Consider the following 27,287-nt stretch of genomic DNA (forward strand, 5'->3'; position numbering starts at 1 on the left):
GGCAGGCAAGTTATTTGTCTAAGGTTCAACTTAGCAACTCACTCCTAACTTGCCTGAATTTAATCATGAACTTTAACTTCCATTCAGAAAGAAAAAAAAATTTTAAACAGCTAAATCTGAAGAAATATTAAACTTAACAAAGACAAACTTTCAAGGCACCATTTAAATAGTTAAAGTTGAACTAGATGTCTTCCTTACCTATATCTTACAAAGTCCTATATTTTACCTAAAATCCCAGCTCTGTCACCTGCTATTACTGTTTAATAATTTACCTTTTACAGAGACCTATATTGCTATGTTAAAGACTTATTCAATTTGACATTTTATGGAATCAAAGACTCTTCTTTTCCCTTAAACCCGCATCCATGTTCCTTAAAATAAACATTTTTTTCTCTTAAGTCTCTAAGATCTAGACTCTACAATCTAGATAGATAATGGTTAAGAACACGGGCTCGAATCCCAGCTCTGCCTCTTAAGAGTCGTGTTATCTTGTGCAAATCATTTACCATTTAAGCTTCAGTTCCTGATTTATAATTGAATGGGGTTAATAACAATACTTACTTCATAGGAATATATACAGTTAATGCATATAAAAAGCTTGGAAGTACCTGGCTTCTAGGAATTGGTCAGTAAATTAAATTCTTCAACAAGTATTTACTGAACACCTACTAGGGGCTAGCACTGTTCCAGGTACTGGAGATATAGTTGCACTGATTATTAAATGTAATTCTGGCCGTTATGGAACTTACATTTCTCTTGGGGGGAGACAGACAACTAAAAATACATCATACAATATAATGTCAGGTAAACATAACCATAACAAAGAGAAATTAAGAAGAGGGGAACATAAGGAGGTAAGGTGTTATTTCACACATGGTAGTCAGAAAAGGCCTCTCTGATGAAATGACATTTGAATAGAGACTGAACTAAATAAAGAACAGGCCCTGTGCATCCCAAAGTGTTACCTAATTATAAAGATGACGATTATGAGTGATCAATAACCCATGTACAACATGACCTTCACTCCCATATCTTTACACAGGCTTCGGGAGATAGTGTAGGAGAAATCAGCCAGTGGAGGGTGGGCATGAGTGGGTAGGGCACTCATTAGCTTTATTATCATGAGAAAGTTAAATACTTTCTCTGATTTAGATTGCCTAGTTTCCTTTACCTCTGGAGATAAGAAAGAGACTACCTTGGCTACCGTGTCCTCTAGTTAGGCATATGATGTTGTACGTACATTCTCATGGGTAAGAGAGAAATAAATGGAAAGAGAGAAGTAAGTTACTATAAACAGAAATTATATTGAGACCAAAATAGCATTCTTTATGTAGGCTAAAAATGAAGTCTGGCAAGATAGAAATTAGATGTTTTACAGCACATTATATGGTCAAAGACATTAACTTCTTACACAAATTAAATCAAGAAAGAGATTCCAGTTATAAGAGTACAAATACTTCCCAAAGGAAGATAATAACAGATAATACCACCATAAAAAAATCCATATCAATTTGTTCTCCACTCATAATTGAAAATTATCTACTTTCACAACCTCTGCTTTGTGATTTTCTTTTAAAAGAGTGATATGATTCCTTAAATCAAATGCATAACAATATTTACCACACACTGAGATAATTACTTGAATATTTCAAATATCAGTACTTTAGATCAGGTTAATAGTCAGCTAGATTAACTTCAAATTTCTACCTCATAAAACAATCATATGTAGCCCCTTAATCTTCTATAGCTTTCAGTTTAGTTATTTTCATAGATAGTGCTATAAAATGATGGGATATTCAGCTCCACAGCCAGTGCTGGAGGTTTGGAAGAAAGAGAGTAATTGGCTATGTAACAGTCCAAAGAATCTACTCCATTTATCTAGGCTCGTTTCATGGAAAATTTTATATTATGAGGGATATAGCTTTATTTGCAATTATATGTTCCTACCCAAGCCCAGATGAGCATTTTTATGTGCCTCTTTTATGGCTTTGATCTCTCAATTTAGACCTGGCTAAGCAAGGAGACAATGCAAATATTAGGTTGGCTTGTGAAATGAGACATCACTATCTCTGAAAACTCGGGTGTATCTCATTAACCTAACACGGTAAAAAGTATCTTCACTGCAGTGAACTTTACTTCATATTGGGATATACTGGAATTGAGTTCATACTTTCACATGTACAATTAAGTATACAAAACTCCTGTCACTTAAAGTGCTGGAGGAAGGGCAGTGGTGAAGAGATGTCAAAGGACCCCCAGATTTATGGTTTGAGCAGCTGGGTATTTTGTGGTACCACTTATTAAAAAGGAAGAACAGGGCTTCCCTGGTGGCACAGTGGTTAAGAATCTGCCTTCCAATGCAGGGGACACAGGTTCAAGCCCTGGTCCGGGGAGATCCCACATGCCGCAGAGCAACTAAGCCCGTGAGCCACAACTACTGAGCCTGCTCTCTAGAGCCTGCGAGCCACAACTACTGAAGCCTGCGTGCCTAGAGCCCGTGCTCCGCAACAAGAGAAGCCACCGTAATGAGAAGCCTGCGCACCGCAATGAAGAGGAGCCCCTGCTTGCTGCAACTAGAGAAAGCCCGTGAGCAGCACCACAGACCCAATGCAGCCAAAAATAAATAAATAAAATAAATAAATTTAAAAAAAAAAAAAAAAGGAAGAACAAATTTTGTACTTAAAAGTGATAAACTCAGTTTTAGGTGAAAAGTAGAAAATTTTTAGATGTGGGAAAGATATATATCTGAGCTGGAAATATAAATTTGCAAGTCACTGATGTATTAATAGTAAATGAAGCTATGAGAATAGAGGACCTTAACTAAAAAAAAGAACTCAGAATTCTGTAAAACAACAGCAGTTATTCATTGATGAAAGAGAAAACATTAATAGACCGTTTTTTTTTTTTTTACTAGAGATAAAATATGACAACCTGTTCCAGACTAAAGGAGAATTTTTATAGGGTTTCTTTGCAATTAAATGTAAAAAAAAGTGACCAGAAAAATATGAACAAAGAATGAGCCCATCTCATAATTCTAGAAAATTATGCAAGAAGGACAATTCCTTAGCCACAGAATTAATATTTAGCAACTGACTGTTAAAATCTTCTGTGAGCAGAATGTTAAAACTCAGCCCCTCAATAAAGACTGAGTAATATAACACAAGTACAAACACAGACACTATGTTCCAGACTAACAAAGGGAAATATAACCATTGTTTTTTAAGTTTTAAATTTTAAAAGTTTTTTAAATTTTAGGTGAATTTGGATTATATACTAGCATTCTTGGGAATAACACTTGCTTCACATTAAAAGTCATCCCTAGATATGTAAACCTCAAATCAGCAAATATTAACCTACCAGGTTTTATGACTTTCCCATTTCTACACTGTTCTTCATATGAGACGGGCCCCAAAGGAAAGGGACTTTTGTTGACCCCAACCCAATTCCTGGAACATTAAAAGTGCTCAGAAGTTACGCCAGCTCCATTGTTCCTCCCAGGTCAGGCCCCACAGGTTTTACCTTAAAAACACAAACCTGCCTCATACCCATTCCCTACCTCGCAAATCTCTTAAAGCTCATGAAAAGCAATCTGTTCTGTGGTATATCTTAGAGGTAAAAATGACCTAGAACAATCTCTTGCCCAGCTACCTGGTTGTACATAGTGAAGTTATGATTTACTGCCTTTGTGAAGAGTAGTGTAGTTTTAAAAAATTCCAGTGTCTTATAATATATTGTAACCTTAACACCCAAAATTAAAATTCTAATTTACTCTTGATTGCTGGACATTTTCTTTGACTTCTACATCTCAGAATCTTTTATAAACTGAGCCTTTAAAGTCTGAACCTTATAGTGTGGAGGAAGGCCTCAAGTCTTTCAAGAAAAACTGGGAAGGAAAAAGAAAAACAGGCCATTTGCAAATACTGAATAAAAAGGTAACCCATCTCCCATCTTAATAAAACCAAGGAAGTTCCATGTTTCGACTATATTTGTTTCCAAACTTCTATAAATAATCTAAGAACTTTATTTACTGTGGGAAATAACTCACGAAGCAGTCTCAAAAAAAAATGTGAATATATGCACCTACCTTAGGAATAGGATTCAGCAGAACTACACCTGATTTCTTAGTGATGACCTGTTTTGTTGTATAGTGATGGTCTATAAGTTGAGGGATATTTGAAAACCCCGTGCCTTCAAAACGATACATGTTCTGGAGAAAGGACAATAAAGTAGAATAAATATGAAGACATTGCTTTAGCAACATTACATTCATCAACAAAGTTCCACTTAAGAAAAACTATTATCACACAACAATGTGAAAATACTTAACACTACTGAACTATTATACACTTAAAAATGGTTATGATGGTAAAAATAAAAATAAATAAAATTCCAACATGCTAAAAAAATTTACCTTTGCATCAAGAAATTAATTTGCATAATGACTAAATATAATTCAGATTGTTAAAAAATAAAAAAGAAGAAAAAAATAAAAAGAAAAACTTACAGACCTGGAATGCATTTTGCTAAAATAATAACCAAAGGAAATAAAGCACAGGATATATTTAAGTTAAGGAACAAGAAATATGTGTATATATGTTTGCTTATATGTTCCATTTGATAAAATTTTCAAGATCAAAAATAGTGTCAAAAGGTTGAGGAAGTATATCCAACATAATAATAAGTATTTTAAGAATACCTCTGATGATCATTTATTTCCCTTTTATCAATACAGTATTGATTGGTTTTTCTACACTGGGGTTATTCATGTATTATTCTTTTACCAAAACCACACAGACATTCACATTCACTTACATTTGATAAAGAAATAAAATGCAGCAGACACAAAACTGCATATATCAGCATAGTCAAATCGTAGCACTTTTTGATTTCAAAACATCAAGTTAGTAACATTTTCCCAAACTCTGTCAAGACCCCTTTTCTCTGTCTTCATATTTCAAACAGGCATGTAGGTCAGTAATCATAGGGATGAATTGATGGCAATAAATTTAGCAAAGAAAAAATATCTTATTGGGCCTATTTTTCATCGCAAAAAGCGTTACGATACAGTGTGATGTAATAAAGGCTTCCATTTGATTGTTCACAAAGAATTCACCTGTACATATACGGGTGATGTGTACAAATACAGATACAAACGTGCTCCATTTTAAGAAAATGCTATGCTAAGAAATAAGAAATTTCAAAACTCTCTAAATTTGGATACTATTTACATTACTGGAAGATTATTTTCCCAGTTAAAGGATAAAAAACGCAAAGTTCCTTTTCCATAATATAAAATTAGATTCAATTTCCCAGAATCTAATTTATATACAACTTTTTAAATGAATATTTCCATTTCGTCAAGTGAGGAACAAACATGCATTAGCTTACTTTAACACTTAACTATATAGTTCAACTCAAGGCAGTTTGTGTTAGGGTCAATTCAAGGCAGTTGTTAATAAACTGACTAAAAAATTGTTGCATACAACAGCCAGACCTGCTATGATATATTAGTAAAGATACTTAAGAATATCTCACACTAAGGACAGTAGTCTATTGCTAGATGTGCAATGCACTGAGCAAGTTCTCTCAATGCCTCAGTTTATTTCAAAACAGAAATAATATTTGGACGTCCTCACAGAAAAAGTGTGAGGCCTGAACAAGTATTAACATGCAAACCACTGCTTAGTATACAGTACATGGTACACACTCAATTATTAAGTCATCATACCAATAATAAACCTTGGATTACAAAAATAATTCCAAATCTGGATATATGATAAGAAACATTTTCAAAGGACACTTAAAAGTGTAAATTACATGTTCTCAAGGAATAATGATTATCTGTAAATAACCAAATATCCTAGAAGGCATTCTTATATGAAAATAAGACATGAAGAAAGGTAAAATGTTATAGATGTGTAACATGTAGTAATAACAGTAATATCTGAACCAAATATATGGTCTTGTATACTTGAAAGTTCCTGAGAGTAGATATTAAGCATTCCCACAAAAAAAAAAAAAGAGTTAATTACATGGGATGATGGATGTGTAAATTCCCTTGATCTTGGCAATCATTCTACAATGTGTACCAAATCATCATGCTGTACACTTTAAATATATACAATTATATTTGCTTAGTATTCCTCAGTGAAGTGTGTGTGTGTGTATATATACACACACACACACACACACACACACACACTGTTTCTCCCTTTGTCTTTCTTCAGTCTCTTAATAAAGAGCCAGGAAATCCTGTTATAACAGACCATTCCATTATTTTGCACAAAATTTTTACCTCCCTCAGAATAAAAGCCTAAGTCTTTACCATGGTCTTTAGGGCTCTCTAATCTGTCCTCTATCATCTCTCTCACCTCATCTCTTACCAAATCCCCCATCCCGCCTCACTCCCCTCCAGCCACACTCATTTCCTTCTTGTTTTATAAACACACTACACACATTCCCTCCTCAGGGAGTTTACACTTGCTGCTTGAAATAGTTCCTTAGATGGCCGTTTGGGTAATGGCTCCCTTACTTCCTTCCAGTCTTTCAACAAATGTCACCTTTTCAGTGAGGTCTACTCAGGCCATCCAATATCCATTTCTCACCCCAACTAAATTTCTTACCTCCTTTTCCTTACTAAATTTTTCTCCTTAGAATTTATCACTATCTAACATCACATATATTTTACTTATGTATCTTGTTTATTGCCTATCTCCTCCTCTAGAATATAAGCTCCTGAGATGATAAATTTTTATCTTTGTTTTGTTCATCAGAGTATCCCTCTGGTCAAGAACAGTGCTTGGCATATATTGCCTGGATAAATAAACGTGTGTGAAATAAATGAAATGCAATGCATCTAAAATGACTATAAAGTTAAAGTAAGACAACTTAACATAGAAATGAATACTGGAAAGTTCACACACCCACACAAACTCAAGATGCCCTGTAGAATGTTTAATAAAAAGTAAGTAATGAGATGAAGTTCACATAGAATGAAAATTTTAAATCAGCCACTAGTGTCATAAGGCCTTATATAAATTTCTAATATACCCCTTATAACTAGAGAAATAGAGAATAAAATAATAGGAATTTTCAGTTTCCCTTTCTTAAGAACATATCTAGTTTTTAATCTAAAGGTAGTTTTCTGCCATTGACACAGTAATCATGATGAACTAATACAGTAATACAAGCAGCAGTACTTCCTTCAAGGGCTAAAATGAGAAACTGATTCCTAGCAAGTATTTGTTTAAAACAATTCCTCTGACATCAGTGAAGTTCTGAGTCCTAACACAGTGCAAAACCAATTAACTCACTTCCTTAAAGATGAAGATAATGTAATGAATCTAAAAATGATGCTATGGCTGTTTGCTTATAAAGTTCACCTAAGCAACTAAGGTCAAGAATAATACATTCACGGAACCCTCATGCACTGTTGGTGGGAATGTAAATTGGTGCAGCCAGTATGGAAAAAAGTTTGGAGTTTCCTCAAAAAACTAAAAAGAGAACTACCATATGATCCAGCAATTCAACTTCTTGGTATTTTTCTGAAGAAAATAAAAACACTAATTAGAAAAGATACATGCACCCCTATGTTTATTACAGCATTATTTACAATAACCAAGATATGGAAGAGACCTAAGTGTCCATCAATAGATGAAAGGGTAAAGAAGAATAGATAAAAAACAAGATACACACACAATACAATATTACTCAGCCATAAAAAAGAATGAAACCTTGCCATTTGCGACAACATGGATGGACTTAGAGGGTATCATGCTAAGTGAAATAAGTCAGAGAAAGACAAATATTATATGTGGAATCTAAAAAACAAAACAAACAAACATAACAAAATAGAAACAGACTCATAGATACAGAGAAGAAATTGGTGGTTGCCAGAGGGGAAGACGGTAGAGAGATGAAAGAAATAGGTAAGGGAGATTAAGAGGTACATATTTCTAGCTATACAACAAATAAGTCATGAGGATGTATTGTACAGGATAGGGAATATAGTCAATAATATTGTAATAACTTTGTATAGTGACAGATGGTAACGACTTATCATGGTGATCATTTTGTAGTGTACATAAGTATCAAATTACTATGATGTACACCTGGAACAAATGTAATATTAGAAGTCAACTGTACTACAATTAAAAAGAAAAGAATACATTCACCAAAAATGTTGAGGACTTGTTTCTTGATACATTCAAAATTCTGAATATTACATTTGACTTTGTACAAATTTGTGTAAATTTCTTATAGCTCAGATGACCTGAGGTTGGGTTCACATACAGAGAATTCTTTTTAAAGTTTTTCTATATGGCTTTACTAATAATGTGACAGAGAGAATCCATATTAACTTTCAAATAAGAGATTTCTCTTTGGAGCTACTAATGATCTCTTCTGTGAATTCCAAAAGAAGCAATAAAAAATAGTAGTAAAAAATAAATTTCTACAAATTCCTACAAAGATCATTTTGTTGATAGTCATTTGTATTACATTTTTAAAAACCAGGTAATATATCATTAAAAAATAAGAAGTATAAATTAAAAATATGCTATGAATCAATCTTTGTAAAATAAGAATTACATAGTTGCACATAATTAAAATATATTTTTAAGATCTCAAAGAATATACAGTGAGCCTGTAAGGGGGTATTAACTGTGAAGCACATGTTCCGTGATACATATTTCTGAATTTTTACTAAGAGTATGCATTATTTTTGTTTTTAAAACATTCACTATATCTAGAATTCATTCCTGATTTATCACTGTGCTACTTAAGAATCAATCATGCATATAGATGAAAAACGATAAAAAGTAGAATCAGATTTTGTTGCTACACATATTTCCAGAGGACTATTATTATGCAAGGAAGTCAGACAGAACACAATAAGCACACAAAAATGAGAAGGGTATTCAATGAATGTGTAATTTGAAATATTATGCCTGAGTAGATCTCCTGAAAAACCATCAAGGATAAGCATGCATAAGAAAAAAACAAAAAGGAAAGAGGGAAAATCATTTCTGAAAGAGGCCAAGATGAATAAGCTGAATAAAAACAAAAGGCTAGAACACTCCTTTTTTGGGTAGTACCCAACAATAAAAATGTAAAACATAAATTTTAGCTTTCTCAAATAAAAAAAGCACATTGACTAGTTATATTACTATTTAAACCAGTAAACAGGAAGGATTGTTGGGGAATCTGAGGAATAAAATTAATAAGATTTTGGTAAGGCTTCTCCTAGTTAACTTTTATTCATTCTTCAGATGGTTGTCTCAAATGTAACTTCCTTAAGTTTTCCAGTTAAAAGTGTTCATAGCACTGTGTATCTTTACAGCACTTAATAGAGTTTATAATTACATATATTGTGTGTGATTTACAAATGACCATGAGCCTCCCCACTAGACTGTAAGATCCACCATTATATCTCTGGGTCTTAAAAGTACTCACTCAATTAGTATTTCCTGGAAACTAATTAATAAGGTTTTGGAATGGCTTTGCTTTATTGTTAAGAAGGAAGTCTCCTAAGTCCCTGATTGTGTGTCTGGGGCACAGAAAATGATATCTTATGGTGATTCATTTTAACTTCAAGGAACGTATTGCCTTCTCTTGAATCTTTGAATGGCTGGAGTAAAACAGTTAAAATAATCTTAAGTGTACAAGGATAAGAACACAAACTTGGAATTGTCATACAAACAAGTTTTGGGTCTGTATATACTTTCACTTAGTCTTTCTTAAGATCCACAGTATGAATTTAAAAGGTAGTTCAAAGAGCCTAGAGATTGTGGCAAAAAACACAAAGTAAACCTGTCTGGTACATTCAGAGACTACATCCATCACTTTAAAGTGAAACTCAGCACATGATAGACATCCAATAGATATCTGTTGAATGAACTGATGATACAATACACTGAGCTACCCAATTTCACATAGTAGCTACTCACAGCCTCCACTTCTGTGCTATTTTTGTTTTATTGGCCCGTATCCCTGGACTCTATAGAATACTTGCTCAATTAGTATTTTTTGATTGAAATGAATGAAGAAATAAAAAAGGATGATATGCCATTAGGTAGAGGATGTTCCCCCAGGTTTTATTTTAAAATATTTACTATGTTGTGATTTTTCAATTCATCACCAGATGTTAATTCAAATGTTTGGCTCAATTATCCTTAAATCTGCATCTTTAATGTTTCTCTGTTCATGAATTCTACTAATGTCTCACCTACCAGGTCTTAAGCTCACCGAGCAGTAGGCCATACATTTTCAGTTTCACCTCCCTACACTGCATAACATGATACTCTGCCAAAATGTGTTTTTAGCAAATATGTGTCAGATAAATAAAATTAGAGAAATATGAATTGGTATTTTCCTATTAATAATAGCACAAAAAGTTTTTTTCTGAAGTACTTTGTTTCATCACTTCTTTTTGTTTATCTTATACAAAAGCAAGGATTTGATTATATACTAACCTATCAAATGAAACAATGCTATTTGAATCTCTATGAAAATCTGTCAATATTTATGACAAAAGATAAACCGTTTTAGGTACAAACTCTAACTGTGGCTTTACATCAAGCACCATAAACAGGTTAGTAACTATGGAATAAGTCAGTAAATAACACTAGAATTACACTGAGATTCAGATACTTAGCTATGCTTAATATATCTGGCTTTATGAAATTAATGTAATTAGTGTCCAATAAAAAGTACAGTTTTCCTTGCTTGAACTAGCTAAAACAACAGATATTCTCTGCTAGAGTAGTAAAAAATGTAAAAATCTAAAGTATCTGCATCCATCTTGATCAGTCATAATGTTCACAGCATGCAGAGTTTCACACCATGTTAAAAAAATAACTGTGATATGCATACAAAAATAAAGCTTCAAAATAACTGCCAAACTAGACTCTAGTTGACAGAGATAATGTTGCTAAAAATAACGTTATTTGTGATCAATGAATACCTCAAACTTAAATATATAAATTCTAAAACAACATTTTCATTACTATTTAAATTTCACAAATAAATCTCAATAGGAACCAAAAAGAAAATTTTTAACTTTTCCAATTACACTTATATTTCGTATAAAGTACATTTGTATGTTTTTCTAAATAAAGTGTTCAAACAATGGTAAAAATGCCTAATGATCTGCATAGCACTTCACACATTACAAAGAATATATTCACTGTTTGACTCTCACAATCAGTATATCAGCTATTACCCCCAATTACTTCCCAAACCAGAGCTTGTAAAGTACAGATCTGGGCCTGAAACTCAAGTTTTCATTGATTACTATTTGACTTTTTTTCCACAGAATCCTATACTTCTTTATGTCTTCCTCACTTAGGACACCTGACCCCACATTTATGTACAGCTTTTATAATCTACTAATGGATTATAAATTCATTGATTGGAATATAATAGGCAATCATTAAATATCTGGTAATGACTTCCCCCATTTATAAACCCCTTCCAGACAACAGGTGTATGAGGAAGGAAATGGGATAATTTTAGATCAAGCAAGATTCACCTGCACAAGAAGAAAAAGAATTAAAATTTCCCCAAACAGTCGATTTCACCTTAAAACTCTTATTTTTTAACTGATTGAAGAACTCAACATTATACAATGAGGGCAAATTAAATAAAATTAGGCAGTGGAAAACCTGAGGCATTTACAGAAATACAAGTACTCTCTTCTTTAAGAGAGATCTTTGCAAAATTTCAATGACAGAGGAAGCTGAATAAAATCTTTAAATGTGAACTTGTAACAATATCTTATTTTTAGAATATATTATGCTGTTCACTTTAGTTACTTAAAACAAAATGGCAATATTAAAGACAAGTGATAATTTGCAAGTGGACCCTTTCCATTTTGTTTCTAAAAATACTAAGTTAAATTCCTACAGTTACATTTTAAACTACAAGAGGTAATAAGGGAAATATTTCAGTCTTATTTAATGTATGACATATTTCAAAGAGTAACTTTTAGAGCTTAGAAAATAGAAGGAAACATTCATATAAGTTGTAGTTTATAGTTTGTCTACCATCTTTCCTTCTACAATTCTCATACAATTTTATAAATATTGCCAACATGGTCACTGGGTGTAATAAGGAAGGTTATCTACATCCATAATTTAAAGGCACATACAAATTTAAAGAAAGTAAGGGATGACATATTATTAGAAACAGTAGGTTGGATGTATAAGAGTAGGCAAATATAATTATCAAGTTGAGGCCTGAATACTATGCAAAATTAACAAGTAGTATGAAAATTATAATATATACTTTAATATACTTATTTTAACCCATCTGAACAGCATTTATTTTCATTTAAATATAATCCCTAGATGTGATTATACTAAATGCAACTTTTAAATGGTTACTTTTATAGTATGTGAATTTCACCTCAGAATTATATCTGTATAGTATACAGATAATATAATATGCAATATATATTATCACTAGATGAACTTATATATATGTGAACTATATATGAACTTGAACATATTTGTTCCTAAAACCCTCTGAAGTTCATCTAATGATAATGGTCCAATCTTCTTGTACGGTACTTAGCATCACTCTAGTGCCTGGACATAAACTGAAATCCTACAGACAGCCAGCTTGAAAATGCATGCCATTTGATATGATGGGGTAAAAAATGACAAATACAGGCATCAATTCCTTCCTATGCCAAAAATATTAAAAATTCCTCAGTGGGTAAAGTTAAACAAAATTTTGAGATCACTCTTCATCTGTTGAGTGCTTAAAAAAGAATGTAACAAATAAGTTTACAATACTTAAACTTCAATAAATAAATCAGTATTAGAACAAGCAATATGCCCAGATCATTTTAAAAATTTTTCTTCGATTTCTATTTATTGTTCATTAATGCCAACAAATAATAGCTTATACATAAGTGGAAAAAAACCCTTAATCCTCAAAGAATCATAAAAACAATTCAACTATCACTGTCCCATTCATTAAGGTATTTCATTATTACTATTTAATAAAATATTTCTTAAAAATCTCTCATGGTAACATTTTTGAGCAATTTCAAGGGCTGGTTTCAAGAGCATAAAATTCATAATTAAGTTTCTCTAAAAAAAAATTATGATAATCACATTATTTCTTTTTATTTTTAATACAAAGGATCTTTAATGTTCAAAGTTAACTTAAAACATTAAATATTTATGCATTTAAATTTAATGTAAATTGTAACAACTATTCTTAACTTTGTATTTTAAAATATGTATTTCCTTAAAAATGTTAACATTTTAGTGAATTTTAGAGCACTCTACTTACGGAATTCAGAAAAAAGAAAAATTAAGTGCTAAAGTTAGTGTTACAGGCATTTATCACAAATTATTCATCATTTATTACAATTATACCTCAATTAACTATATCAAAATATACATATAAACTAAATTGGAAACGTACATCAACAAATTGTATGATAAAGTGTCTCCTTTGTCCATCAGAAAATACAGAAAGGACATATTCACCAGGTTTCCCATGACTCTCTCGCACCAAGAAGTCTCCTTGTTGTTTTAACAGATCTTGCGCTTCTATTCTGGGAATTGCACCATGGTACCAATCCTGTTCTGCCAGAGGCTTCTCAATTATGGGGATCGTATCACAGAACTTGAGCAAATATTGAAAAAAAACTAAATTAGAGAAAATAGCAATTTTTTTCTGGTAAAGCTAACAGCAATTATAAATACTTCTTACCTATGTTCTCCTCTTTAATTAACCAATTAAAAGTTATATGATGAATCTGAAATTTTCATAATTTTTAAAGAAAATACGTCCTAGAGCACTGGTGCTGAAGCTTAGTACAAATACATATCCTTAAATACTTGAAGGTTATTTGTTTTTTCTATCTATCATACATAGGTACACAAAACATCAACATTTAGAGTTGGCACTTATAGTCTTATTCACCATGTCATAAAATAAATCCATATATTTAAAATTTTTCAATCAGAGAATTATGATGAAAAGAGAGTATGATCAGAGAAATTTATCATAAAATAACTTCATTTTAAAAGTTGAGTTATATCTTTTTATGGAATTAACTCTTAATCACATGGGCTGTGGACTGTCCCCATCATGAGTCCCAGGAGTGCTAAGTCGTCATTTGATGGTGCTCTGTTGCTGTGCCTTCTCATTCTTATCCTTATTCCCCTGACTTCCTTAACTATTACCTCTGCCACATGGCTGGTCCTGATCCTGTACAGCAATAGCAGACAAAGCCTTAGGTGAAATAGCTTCATTGAAACCACCAATGTTCAATTACAAACATATGGCAAAAACAAGGGAGGAATATAAGTCATGAGCACAGCAGGAAAGCAAATTATCTGTTATTTTAGGAGGCCAAGTGTTAATAACAAATAGAGATAACTAAGAGCTGGTTATGTTTCGTTGAAATGTTTCTAATTAATAATAGATGAAATCACACATTTTCTGGTTGCAAGTAAAAAGTTTTTTGTTTGCTTATATTTATTACCCACAGAAACTAAATTGCCCCAGGCGATAAGAGTACTTTATGGGTAAGGTATAATCATATGCACTAACCCTTAAGGTTCTCAAAATATAATATGCACAATGCCTCATGAGAAAGTAATTCATAAATCGGAAAAATCAGAATTAACAATAAATGAAAGACAAATATTCACACATCAATCAGGTTTTTCAGGTTGATATTATGAACTCTACATAGGGATAAAATACAGTACCTTTCTGGTAAATGAGAACTAGTTTTGAAGAGAGCCTGCATTGTTTTGTATCACACGAAGAGGCTTAAAACTTACTGGTCAAAGTTCCATTTTATATTATCCAAAACCCATCCGACTGATTTAAAAAAAGAACGTTGAGAAGTCCCAATCAGATTTTTTCAGAGTCCACAGTTTGATTTCTACTTCTACCACTATGATATTCTTTAATTCTTTAATTGCATACATGATGTGACTATACATGGAAATCGTTTATAAGCTAAATAAGCCTTTTTCTTTTAGTACTAATTATGATAAATACTATATTTCAAAGAAATTTTAAATTGTGCTCCCAAAAATGGGTTTAAAAAGTAAATTATATAAAGAACTAGCCACAACTATGAGATTAAAAAAGTATTATTTTTAAAAACAAATGCATAACCCACACAAAATTAACTTTTTGTGTATACTGATACTAATAGTTTATAATTCTTAAAGTAGGTGGTCAAAATGATTAAATATTTCTTCTCCAAAATTTTGTCACAGTGCATTTCAATACAGAAAATACTAAAATTTTTACTGTTATACGAATATTTCCAAGTCTCACCAATGGCAAAGTGTTTCATTGCTTTTTTCCAGAGGAAAAAAAAAATCAATAAAATAAGAAATTCAATGTCACCTCCCGGCAAAAAACTTTTTTATTATTATCTCTCAAAAAAGGTCTACATAATAGAAAAGCATCACAAACAAGAATATCATATGCTTGATTTCTTGTCCTATTCAACCTATCCTCCCAAATTTTGATTTATTTAGAATTGTGAGAATGAAGAGCCTGGAGAATTCGTTAAGTCAGAAGGGCATTTGAAATACAAAAGGTGAGCTAACACTGAGAAATTCATTTAAGGATTTGAAGGTGAGGAATACATCTGGGGAAAAAAAACCATCTATGTTTGTTTCTTTGTTTAAAAAAGAGGAGTAAATAGGAAGGAACTTATATTGCTATTTCATAGGGATTACACGTCAGTCCTCTGGGTTTATTAGTTTCTTTTGGGTAGGAAGGGAAACTTATAGAAATCTTCTGTTTCCGGCTCCTAGACAATACTGTAACGAAATGTAGGCTGAACTCACTATGAGTGTGTGTGTGTGTGTGTGTACATGTGTGACAGGCATACACAGGGAAAGGTTGTACGTATCCCCTGCCTGGTTCTATCAGGTCTTTCAGGGACTTCCCTGGAAACATTGGAAGGAACGTTTTAATTAATATGGTTTCAATTAAATTCCAATACAATTTTGCAAACTTGACAGTGATAGAATGCAGGATGTACCAGCAACAAAATCCCAGCATCCCAAAAGCCTTCATAATTACATCAAAAATGAAATGAAGCTTTTTACTTCAAATATCACAGCTTTCTAAGCCTAAGTGGGGAAAGATTTTTCCTTGTCATTAAGTTATCTAAAATTTTTGCCAAAGATATGGGGAAGGGGAAGTCTCCTTTTTAAAATGTATAGTAATCCAATACAGTTAACAAGTTATACTTAATAAGACAAGCTTTTCTGATTGACTAGGCTAGCTGTTTAGTTAGTTATTTTCCCTGGGCCTTATTCATAAAGAATATTCCAGCAAAAACATACTGAGCTTAGTGAAATAAAAAGACTGGTTTAAATGAAGATGCAATGAGGAGTCGGCACAAGAAAATGAAAATATTTTTTTCTTGACTTAAGAATAAGAGGCTATTTTTTTTTCTTAGCCTAGTTCAGGCTAATTCCCAAGAATTCAGTGAAGAATTGTATGCTTTTATCTCAAACATTTGAGCACAAGATGAGATCCTTTTTGAGAGGCAGAGACAAAAGTGTTTAAAAACAAAAATCAAAGTCTGGATCTTACTCAAATTAAGTACCCAAATAAGAAACCATTAAAAAAAAAAACACTAAAATATAACAGCATGGAAAATATACAAGTAAACCTCTCAATGAGCTTCAACAAGCTAAATAAAACTTCAACACTAACATAAAAGTTTTTATGAATTTTTAATAACCATAAAAGTGAATTTAATTCTTTAATATCTTATATAAATTTAGTTATTAATTTAATAATCTTAGTAATGAATTATTTCAGATCTAGTATAATAATATACTATGGTGACTACAAGTAACTCACAGGATTTTAAACATTTCTCAAAAATTCCATAATGACCCCTTTAATTTTAAAGCTATATATCACTGGGAAATTTTACGGGGAGATTAAGAATCAAATGTCATATAAGCAGAAGTAAGAGAAGCACCAAACACTTGCAAAGGGTGGGAAATATTGGCCTATTGAAAAGGAATCTGCCTGATGGTACTAAAAGCTACTTTCACTGAAAGGGCAATGTAACCATAGGTAGAAAAAATGTATTTTATACCAATTAAAGTTTGATAGTTGAACAAATGCATAACATAAAATGAAAACATGAATAATAATGCTCTTCCTGCCACTTTTTTTCAAATTTCTAACCAGTTATGTTTTGAATGCATTGAATGAGTTAATTATTAAAATAATGAAAAACAAAGACTATTTGGGATATTTGATCTTCATGATTGTTTGCCTTCAGGCTAGACAAACAGGATGTAAAACAATGGTTCCATCATTAACAGGCACTAAGGCCCATCTGTAAATTGACGAATTCTATTTTTTTTAGCAATAAAGTAGAACTGATCATTGTTTTCATACACTGATAGCTTAGTTATTTTTATTATAAATATACTTTACCTAATGTTCACTTTCCACTATGAAACTAGCAACAAAATTCTTATGTGCAAATTTCTTAATTAAAATTTTTTGTACTTTTTGAAAATTTGAGTTTGTTCAGTCTTTAGCTAATAATATAACTATGGTCTATCATAATGACTAGGCAGAATTATGTGCTGAACAAATTCACATTCTTATACAATTTTCCCCAAAACTTTATTTAAAAAGATACACACCTAGGCCAAACTCAAATATTACCTTACTTCCACTGCTTTCTATTTCCCTGATTGCCTATTTTTTTAAAATAACATCTTTATTGGAGTAGAATTGCTTTACAATGGTGTGTTAGTTTCTGCTTTATAACAAAGTGAATCAGCTATACATATACATATATCCCCATATCTCCTCGCTCTTGCGAATCCCTCACTCCCTCCCTATCCCACCCCTCTAGGTGGTCACAAAGCACTGAGCTGATCTCCCTGTGCTATGCGGCTGCTCCCCACTAGCTATCTATTTTACATTTGGTAGTATATATAAGTCCATGACAGTCGCTCACTTCGTCCCAGCTTACCCTTCCCCCTCCCCGTGTCCTCAAGGCCATTCTTTACGTCTGCATCTTTATTCCTGTCCTCCCCCTAGGTTCTTCAGAACCATTTTTTTCTTTTAGAAAAAGATATATGTTGTAACATACGGTATTTGTTTTTCTCTTTCTGACTTACTTCACTCTGTATGACACACTCTAGGTCCATCCACCTCACTACAAATAACTCAATTTCGTTTCTTTTTATGGCTGAGTAATATTCAATTGTATATATGTGCCACATCTTCTTTATCCATTCATCCATTGATGGACACTTAGAATGCTTCCATGTCCTGGCTATTGTAAATAGAGCTGCAATGAACATTGTGGTACATGACTCTTTTTGAATTATGGTTTTCTCAGGGTATATGCCCAGTAATGGGATTGCTGGGTCAGATGGTAGTTCTATTTTTAGTATTTTAAGGAACCTCCATACTGTTCTGCATAGTGGCTGTATCAATTTACATTCCCACCAACAGTGCAAGAGGGTTCCCTTTTCTCCACACCCTTTCCAGCATTTATTGTTTGTACATTTTTTGATGATGGCCATTCTGACTGGTGTGAGGTGATACCTCATTGTAGTTTTGATTTGCATTTCTCTAATGATTAAAGATATTGAGCATTTTTTCATGTGTTTGTTGGCAATCTGTATACCTTCTTTGGAGAAATGTCTATTTAGGTCTCCTGCCCATTTTTGGATTGGGTTGTTTGTTTTTTTGATATTGAACTGCATGAGCTGCTTGTAAATTTTGGAGATTAATCCTTGGTCTGTTGCTTCGTTTGCAAATATTTTCTGCCATTCTAAGGGTTGTCTTTTTCATCTTGTTTATGGTTTCCTTTGCTGTGCAAAAGTTTTTAAGTTTCATTAGGTCTCATTTGTTTATTTTTGGTTTTATTTCCATTTCTCTAGGAGGTGGGTCAAATAGGATCTTGCTGTGATTTATGTCATAGAGTGTTCTGCCTTGTTTTCCTCTAAGAGTTTGATAGTGTCTGGCCTTACATTTAGGTCTTTAATCCATTTTGAGTTTATTTTTGTGTATGGTGTCAGGGAGTGTTCTAATTTCATTCTTTTACATGTAGCTGTCCAGTTTTCCCAGCACCATTTATTGAAGAGGTTGTCTTTTCTCCGTTGTATATTCTTGCTGCCTTTATCAAAGATAAGGTGACCATAATGGGTTTATCTCTGGGCTTACTGTCCTGTTCCATTGATCTATATTTCTGTTTTTGTGTCAGTACCATACTGTCTTGATTACTGTAGCTTTGTAATATAGTCTGAAGTCAGGGAGCCTGATTCCTCCAGCTCCATTTTTCTTTCTCAAGATTTCTTTGGCTATTCAGAGTCTTTTGTGTTTCCATACAAATAGGGCAATTTTTTGTTCTAGTTCTGTGAAAAATGCCATTGGTACTTTGATAGGGATTGCATTGAATCTGCAGATTGCTTTGGGTAGTATAGTCATTTTCACAATGTTTATTCTTCCAATCCAAGAACATGGTATATCTCTCCATCTGTTTGTACCATCTTTAATTTCTTTCATCAGTGTCATAGTTTTCTGCATACAGGTCTTTTGTCTCCTTAGGTAGGTTTATTCCTAGGTATTTTATTCTTTTTGTTGCAGTGGTAAATGGGGATGTTTCCTTAATTTCTCTTTCAGATTTTTCATCCTTAGTGTATAGGAATGCAAGAGATTTCTGTGCATTAATTTGGTATCCTGCTACTTTACCATATTCACTGATTAGCTCTAGTAGTTTTCTGGTTGCGTCTTTAGGATTCTCTATGTATAGTATCATGTCATCAGCAAACAGTGATAGCTTTACTTCTTCTTTTCTGATTTGGATTCCTTTTATTTCTTTTTCTTCTCTGACTGCTGTGGCTAAAACGTCCAAAACTATGTTGAATAATATCGGTGAGATTGGGCAACCTTGTCTTGTTCTTGATATTAGTGGCAATGGTTTCAGTTTTTCACCATTGAGAACGATGTTGACTGTTGGGTTTGTCATATATGGCCTTTATTATGTTGAAGTAAGTTCCCTCTATGCCTACTTTCTGGAGGGTTTTTATCATAAATGGCGGTTGAATTTTGTCAAAAGCTTTCTCTGCATCTATTGAGATGATCATATGGTTTTTCTCCTTCAATTTGTTAATATGGTGTATCACATTGATAGATTTGCGTATATTGAAGACTCCTTGCATTCCTGGGATAAACCCCACTTGATCATGGTGTATGATCCTTTTACTGTGCTGTTGGATTCTGTTTGCTAGTATTTTGTTGAGGATTTTTGCATCTATGTTCATCAGTGATATTGGCCTGTAATTTTCTTTGTTTGTGACTCCTTTGCCTGTTTTTGGTATCAGGGTGATGGTGACCTCATAGAATGAGTTTGGGAGTGTTCCTCCCTCTGCTATATTTTGGAAGAGTTTGAGAAGGATAGGTGTTAGCTCTTCTCTAAATATTTGATAGAATTTGCCTGTGAAGCCATCTGGTCCTGGGCTTTTGTTTATTAGATTTTTAAGCACAGTCTCAATTTCAGTGCTTGTGATTGGTCTGTTCATATTTTCTATTTCTTCCTGGTTCTGTCTCAGAAGGCTGTGTTTTTCTAAAAATGTGTCCATTTCTTCCAGGTTGTACATTTTATTGGCATATAGTTGCTTGTAGTAATCTCTCATGATCCTTTGTATTTCTGCAGTGTCAGTTGTTACTTCTTCATTTTCATTTCTAATTCTATTGATTTGAGTCTTCTCCCTTTTTTTCTTCATGAGTCTGGCTAATGGTTTATCAATTTTGTTTATCTTCTCAAACGACCAGCTTTTAGTTTTATTGACATTGCTATTGTTTCCTTCATTTCCTGTTCATTTATTTCTGATCTGATCTTTATGATTTCCTTCCTTCTGCTAACTTTGGGGTTTTTTTGTTCTTCTTTCTCTAATTGCTTTAGGTGTAAGGTTAGGTTGTTTATTTGAGATGTTTCATGTTTCTTGTTTCTTGAGGTAGGACTGTATTGCTATTAACTTCCCTCTTAGAACTGCTTTTGCTATATCCCATAGGTTTTGGGTCGTCATGTTTTCATTGTCAATTGTTTTTGGGAATTTTTTCATTTCCTCTTTGATTTCTTCAGTATTCTCTTGGTTATTAAGTAGTATATTGTTTAGCCTCCATGTGTTTGTATTTTTTACAGATTTTTTTCCTGTAATCAATATCTAGTCTCATAGCATTGTGGTCAGAAAAGATACTTGATATGATTTCAATTTTCTCAAATTTACCAAGGCTTGATTTGTGACCCAAGATATGATCTATCCTGGAGAAAGTTCCATGAGCACTTGAGAAGAAAGTGTATTCTGTTGTTTTTGGATGGAATGTCCTATAAATATCAATTAAGATCATCTTGTTTAATGTGTCATTTAAAGCTTGTATTTCCTCATTTATTTTCATTTTAGATGATCTGTCCATTGGTGAAAGTGGGGTGTTTAAGTCCTCTACTATGATTGTGTTACTGTTGACTTCCCCTTTTATGGCTGTTAGCATTTGCCTTATGTATTGAGGTGCTCCTATGTTGGCTGCATAAATATTTACAATTGTTATATTTTCTTGGATCGATCCCTTGATCATTATGTAGTGTACTTCTTTGTCTCTTGTAATAGTCTTTATTTTAAAATCTATTTTGTCTGATATGAGAATCGCTACTCCAGCTTTCTTTTGATTTCCATTTGCATGGAATATCTTCTTCCAGCCCCTCACTTTCAGTCTGTATGTGTCCCTAGGTCTGAAGTGGATCTCCTGTAGACAGCATATATACAGGTCTTGTTTTTGTATCCATTCAGCCAGTCTACGCCTTTTGGTTGGAGCATTTAATCCATTTACATTTAAGGTAATTATTGATATGTATGTTCCTATTACTATTTTCTTAATTGTTTTGGGTTTGTTATTGTAGGTCTTTTCCTTCTCTTGTGTTTTGTGCCTAGAGAAGTTCCTTTAGCATTTGTTGTAAAGCTGGTTTGGTGGTGCTGAATTCTCTTAGCTTTTGCTTGTCTGTAAAGGTTTTAATTTCTCTGTCGAATCTGAATGAGATCCTTGCTGGGTAGGGTAATCTTGTTTGTAGGTTCTTCCCTTTCATCACCTTAAATATGTGCCACTCCCTTCTGGCTTGCAGAGTTTCTGCTGAAAGATCAGCTGTTAACCTTATGGGGATTCCCTTGTATGTTATTTGTTGCTTTTCCCTTGCTGCTTTTAAACTTTTTTCTTTGTATTTAATTTTTGATAGTTTGATTAATATGTGTCTTGGCATGTTTCTCTTTGGGTTTTTCTTGTATGGGACTCTTTGTGCTTCCTGGACTTGTTTGACTATTTCTATTCCCATGTTAGGGAAGTTTTCAACTATAATTTCTCAAATATTTTCTCAGTCCCTTTCTTTTTCTCTTCTTCTTCTGGGACCCCTATAATTCAAATGTTGGCACGTTTAATGTGGTCCCAGAGGTCTCTGAGACTGTCCTCAATTCTTTTCATTCTTTTCTCTTTATTCTGCTCTGCAGTAGTTATTTCCACTATTTTATCTTCCAGGTCACTTAACTGTTCTACCTCAGTTATTCTGCTATTGATCCCTTCTAGAGAATTTTTAATTTCATTTATTGTGTTGTTCATCATTGTTTGCTCTTTAGTTCTTATAGGTCCTTGTTGAACGTTTCTTGTATTTTCTCCATTCTATTTCCAAGATTCTGGATCATCTTTACTGTCATTACTCTGAATTCTTTTTCAGGTAGACTGCCTATTTCCTCTTCATTTGTTTGGTTTGGTGGGTTTTTACCTTCCTCCTTCATCTGTTGTGTGTTTCTCTGTCTTCTCATTTTGCTTAACTTACTGTGTTTGGGGTCTCCTTTTTGCAGGCTGTAGGTTCGTAGTTCCTGTTCTTTTTGCTGTCGGCCCCCAGTAGCTAAGGTTGGTTCAGTGGGTTGTGTAGGCTTCCTGGTGGAGGGGACTAGTGCCTGTGTTCTGGTGGATGAGGCTGGATCTTGTCTTTCTGGTGGGCAGGTCCGCATCCGGTGGTGTATTTTTGGGGTGTCTGTGACCTTACTATGATTTTAAGCAGCCTCTCTGCTAATGGGTGGGGTTGTGCTCCTGTCTTGCTAGTTGTTTGGTATAGGGTGTCCAGCACTGTAGCCTGCTGGTCATTGAGTGGAGCTGGGTCTTAGCGTTGAGACGGAGATCTCTGGGAGAGCTTTCGCCGTTTGATATTATGTGGAGCCAGGAGGTCTCTAGTGGACCAATGTCCTGAACTCGGCTCGCCCACCTCAGAGGCACAGGACTGACACCTGGCCAGAGCACCAAGATCCTGTCAGCCACACGGCTCAGAAGAAAAGGGAGAAAAAAAGAAAGGAAGAAAGAATAAAATAAAATATAGTTATTAAAATAAAAAATATTAAAAATAAAAAAATTTAAAAGTAATTCAAAAAAGAAAAACAAAAAACGGACAGACAGAACCCTAGGACAAATGGTAAAAGCAAAGCTATAGAGACAACATCACACACAGAAGCGTACACATACACACTCACAAAAAGAGAAAAAGGAAAAATATATATATAGTTGCTCCCAAAGTCCACTGCCTCAAATTTGGGATGATTCGTTGTCTATTCAGGTATTCCACAGATGCAGGGTTCATCAAGTTGATTGTGGAGATTTATTCCGCTGCTCCTGAGGCTGCTGGGAGAGATTCCCCTTTCTCTTCTTTGTTCGCACAGCTCCTGGGGTTCAGCTTTGGATTTGGCCTCACCTCTGCGTGTAGGTCGCCTAAGGGCGTCTGTTTTTCGCTCAGACAGGACGGGGTTAAAGGAGCAGCTGATTCGGGGGCTCTGGCTCACTCAGGCCGGGGGGAGGGAGGGGTACAGCGTGCGGGGCGAGCCTGCGGTGGCAGAGGCTGGCGTGATGTTGCACCAGTCTGAGGCACGCCACGCGCTCTCCTGGGGAAGTTGTCCCTGGATCATGAGACCCTGGCAGTGGCGTGCTGCACAACCTCCCAAGAGGGGAGGTGTGGATAGTAACCTGTGCTTGCACAGGCTTCTTGGTGGCTGCAGCAGCAGCCTTAGCGTCTCATGCCCGTCTCTGGGGTCCACGCTGATAGCCGCGGCTTGCGCCTGTCTCCGGAGCTCGTTTATGCTGTGCTCTGAATCCCCTTTCTTGGAGCACCCAGAAACAATGGTCTCTTGCCTCTTAGGCAGTTCCAGACTATTTCCCAGACTCCCTCCCGGCTAGCTGTGGCGCACTAGCCCCCTTCAGGCTGTGTTCATGCAGCCACCCCCTGTCATCTCCCTGGGATCTGACCTTTGAAGCCCGAGCCTCAGCTCCCAGTCCCTGCCCGCTCCAGCAGGTGAGCAGACAAGCCTCTCAGGCTGGTGCGTGGTGGTCGGCTCGGATCCTCTGTGCGGGAATCTCTCCACTTTGCCCTCCGCACCCCTGTTGCTGCGCTCTCCTCCGTGGCTCCGAAGCTTCCCCCCTCTGACACCTGCAGTCTCCGCCCGCGAAGGGGCTTCCTAGTGTGTGGAAACCTTTCCTCCTTCACAGCTCCCTCCCACTGGTGCAGGTCCCATCCCTATTCTTTTGTCTTTGTTTCTTCTTTTTTCTTTTGCCCTACCCAGGTACGTAGGGTGTTTCTTGCCTTTTGGGACATCTGAGGTCTTCTGCCAGCGTTCAGTAGGTGTTCTGTAGGAGTTGTTCCACACGTAGATGTATTTCTGATGTATTTGTGGGGAGGAAGGTGATCTCCACGTCTTACTCTTCCGCCATCTTGAAGGTCTCCCCCCGCTCCCGACTGCCTTTTTATGCACCTTCTTGGATCTCTAACAAGAGACCCTATCTCTAGCAAAATATATTTTCTTAAAAGTCATTCATTTTTGGTCTCACACTTCTGCTTCCTCCACTACCTTCTGATTTCCCCTCACTTTACTCTTTTTTTTGCCTGCTTCTTTAGTTCCCTTACTCATCTTCTCTTTATTCGTAATTATTCTTTTTTCTTCTTTGTCATTTTTATCCATTTACTTTTTCCAATTGTGCTTGTGACTCTCATTTATTCTCCCTCATCCCATCATATCACTGCAATTTCTTCTACAGCTTTATTTTTTCAGTATCAAATATCCTTACCTTAAGTTCATACAATATTACATATAAAATGTGCCGCAGGATAAACAATAACATTTTAGTCCATTAACTATAGTCAGTGACAATGTTATACTACACATCTCAACTAAAACTATTACCAGATCATTCTAATGAGTCAGTATGAAATCATAGCTCAGTAAATTTAAACATTTATCATCAAGTTGGGATTGCTTATATAGAATATAGCATCGTTCTGACATGATCTGGGTTGTTTTAAGCATTTGAGCAAACACATAAAAGATGAGATTTACTCTCTATATAATGAAATTATAGAAAATAAATCCTGATAAGCTCTTCTTGAAAATTATGTATGATAATACTAGTGATTCAAAACTTGCAACTCTGAGAATAATATTTAGTTTTCCTAAACATGGCTAACTATATTGGAGAATTCAGTGTATTTATGTCAGTGATATGATGTAAGAAATTTAATTTTTATTTTCCCTTGTTTCTCATTTTTCTCCATCTGAGTGTCTGGGCTAAATAAATAAATAAATAAATAAATAAATAAATACTAAGACCTTCAGAATAAAGGAAGACAACCAAGGTTTAAAATACATAATATTTAAGCTGAACTTAATAACACGCCTTGTCAGAGGAAGTACAAGGTTGTTCTGCTAGACACGAAGGAAAACACTAAAAAATATAAGCAGTTTATTATGTTATGAATGAAAATAACTATATTGCCCTATGCCAATGGTGGAAGCCAAGTGTTACAATACCAGCTTGATAACTGATATACAACTTAAACACAGCTAAATGATAGTTTGCTAATTTTCTAAATAGAAGTAAATAAGCAAATCTTATTTACTACATTATTATATATAATGGATGCACATCTTTATTTTTCAGTATTTTTATTTTCTAAATTCAAATGTAAAGTAATTCAAAAATTAAAATAATCTATATGTCAACAGAATCCAGAAAAATATTAATTTTAAAGAGACAGAAGAATAATTTAATAATTCTTCTGACATCTAAAGAACAATTATCTGGACCAAAATGTGCTGTATTCTGGTTTTAAAGAACATTTTTCAAAGAGTGCTATTGTTATAAGGGTGTTCTGTACTCCACAGATCAGTGAACAACTAGCACTCACAAGGGGCTGTAAGATGGAACAAACTGTTGCTCAGCCACTTACAACAAAAATTCTGCAGTAAAGCAATGGCTCTGGAGAAAGGGCAGTATTCTTGACATGACTAGAACAGATCTCATCAAATATATTGTGGTTTGAAAGATTTTCAATGGAAATGGACCCTCATGATTGCCAGTAGGCTTTCAGATTATACAATGAATCCTCTCTAACACCTCTGTCCTTGACTTCAGAAACAGTCTAGGAGAAACAGTCCTCAATGCAAATTTATAACCTCCTGAGGCATGGAAAGATGCTGGATGTGGAGCAGACCTCAGTACCTGGAGGTACCATGGATAGGTTATTTAACTCTTTTAGTACAGTGGGAAAAAAAAGAAAACATGCTTGGGGCTGATCATAACAGTAAATATTAAACATCTACCATCAGATACTGTATTCGGTTAAAGCCAAATTCATCTAAAGCTAATTATCTAACATTCTTCCTTCTAGCAACACTGTTGATCAAAGTGTTCCATTAGACTGTCTTCACAGATAGCTCTACATTTTAGTCACACTGTAAAAAATGGTAAAATAAGTAGCTATGACAAGTTCAATGAGAATATTATCATGATTAATTCATTTCCCTATGTATAATGCAATTAACTGTTTTATTTTATCTAAAATTATGCTCTATAGTTCCAATTTTTATATGTTTATTTGAGTAAAGAAACAGTGATTTCATAGTTGCTGCTTTTTTAAGATTTTAAATTAAACATGCTTCCACACAGAAAAAAAATGAATTTGGATGTCTACCTCACACCATACACAGCTATTAACTTGTAATGGATCAAAGACCTACATGTAAAAGCTAAAACTATAAAACTGTAGAAGGAAACACAGGTGAAAATTGGCATGACCTTGCATTAGTCAATGGTTTTTTAGATACAACACCAAAAGCATGTGAAATGAAAGAAAATTAGATAAATTGGACTTTGTCAAAATTTAAAACTTTTGTGTGTCAAAGAACATTACCAAGAAAGTGAAAAGACAATTC

At 34.1% G+C, this 27,287-nt stretch overlaps 1 protein-coding gene across 9 annotated transcripts in view; it reads right to left on the bottom strand.

The window, feature by feature from the left end:
* FER (FER tyrosine kinase) overlaps positions 1–27,287 on the bottom strand; it is a 441,496-nt gene that overhangs the window by 202,859 nt on the left and 211,350 nt on the right. For 6 of the 9 annotated variants that reach the window (XM_082455757.1, XM_082455759.1, XM_082455752.1 and 3 more), the window contains 2 exons: positions 13,438–13,641; positions 4,085–4,207 (listed from right to left, as the gene is read on the bottom strand). In XM_082455757.1, the coding sequence (XP_082311883.1) occupies positions 4,085–4,207; positions 13,438–13,641 (327 nt within the window). Of the gene's footprint in view, positions 1–4,084; positions 4,208–13,437; positions 13,642–27,287 lie in introns of those variants that run through there. The other 3 variants (XR_014261909.1, XM_082455760.1, XM_082455753.1) reach the window with 2 other exon arrangements.

This window comes from Balaenoptera physalus (genome assembly GCF_965194825.1).
Source record: "Balaenoptera physalus genome assembly, chromosome: 3".
NCBI classification, from domain to species: Eukaryota; Metazoa; Chordata; class Mammalia; order Artiodactyla; family Balaenopteridae; genus Balaenoptera; species Balaenoptera physalus.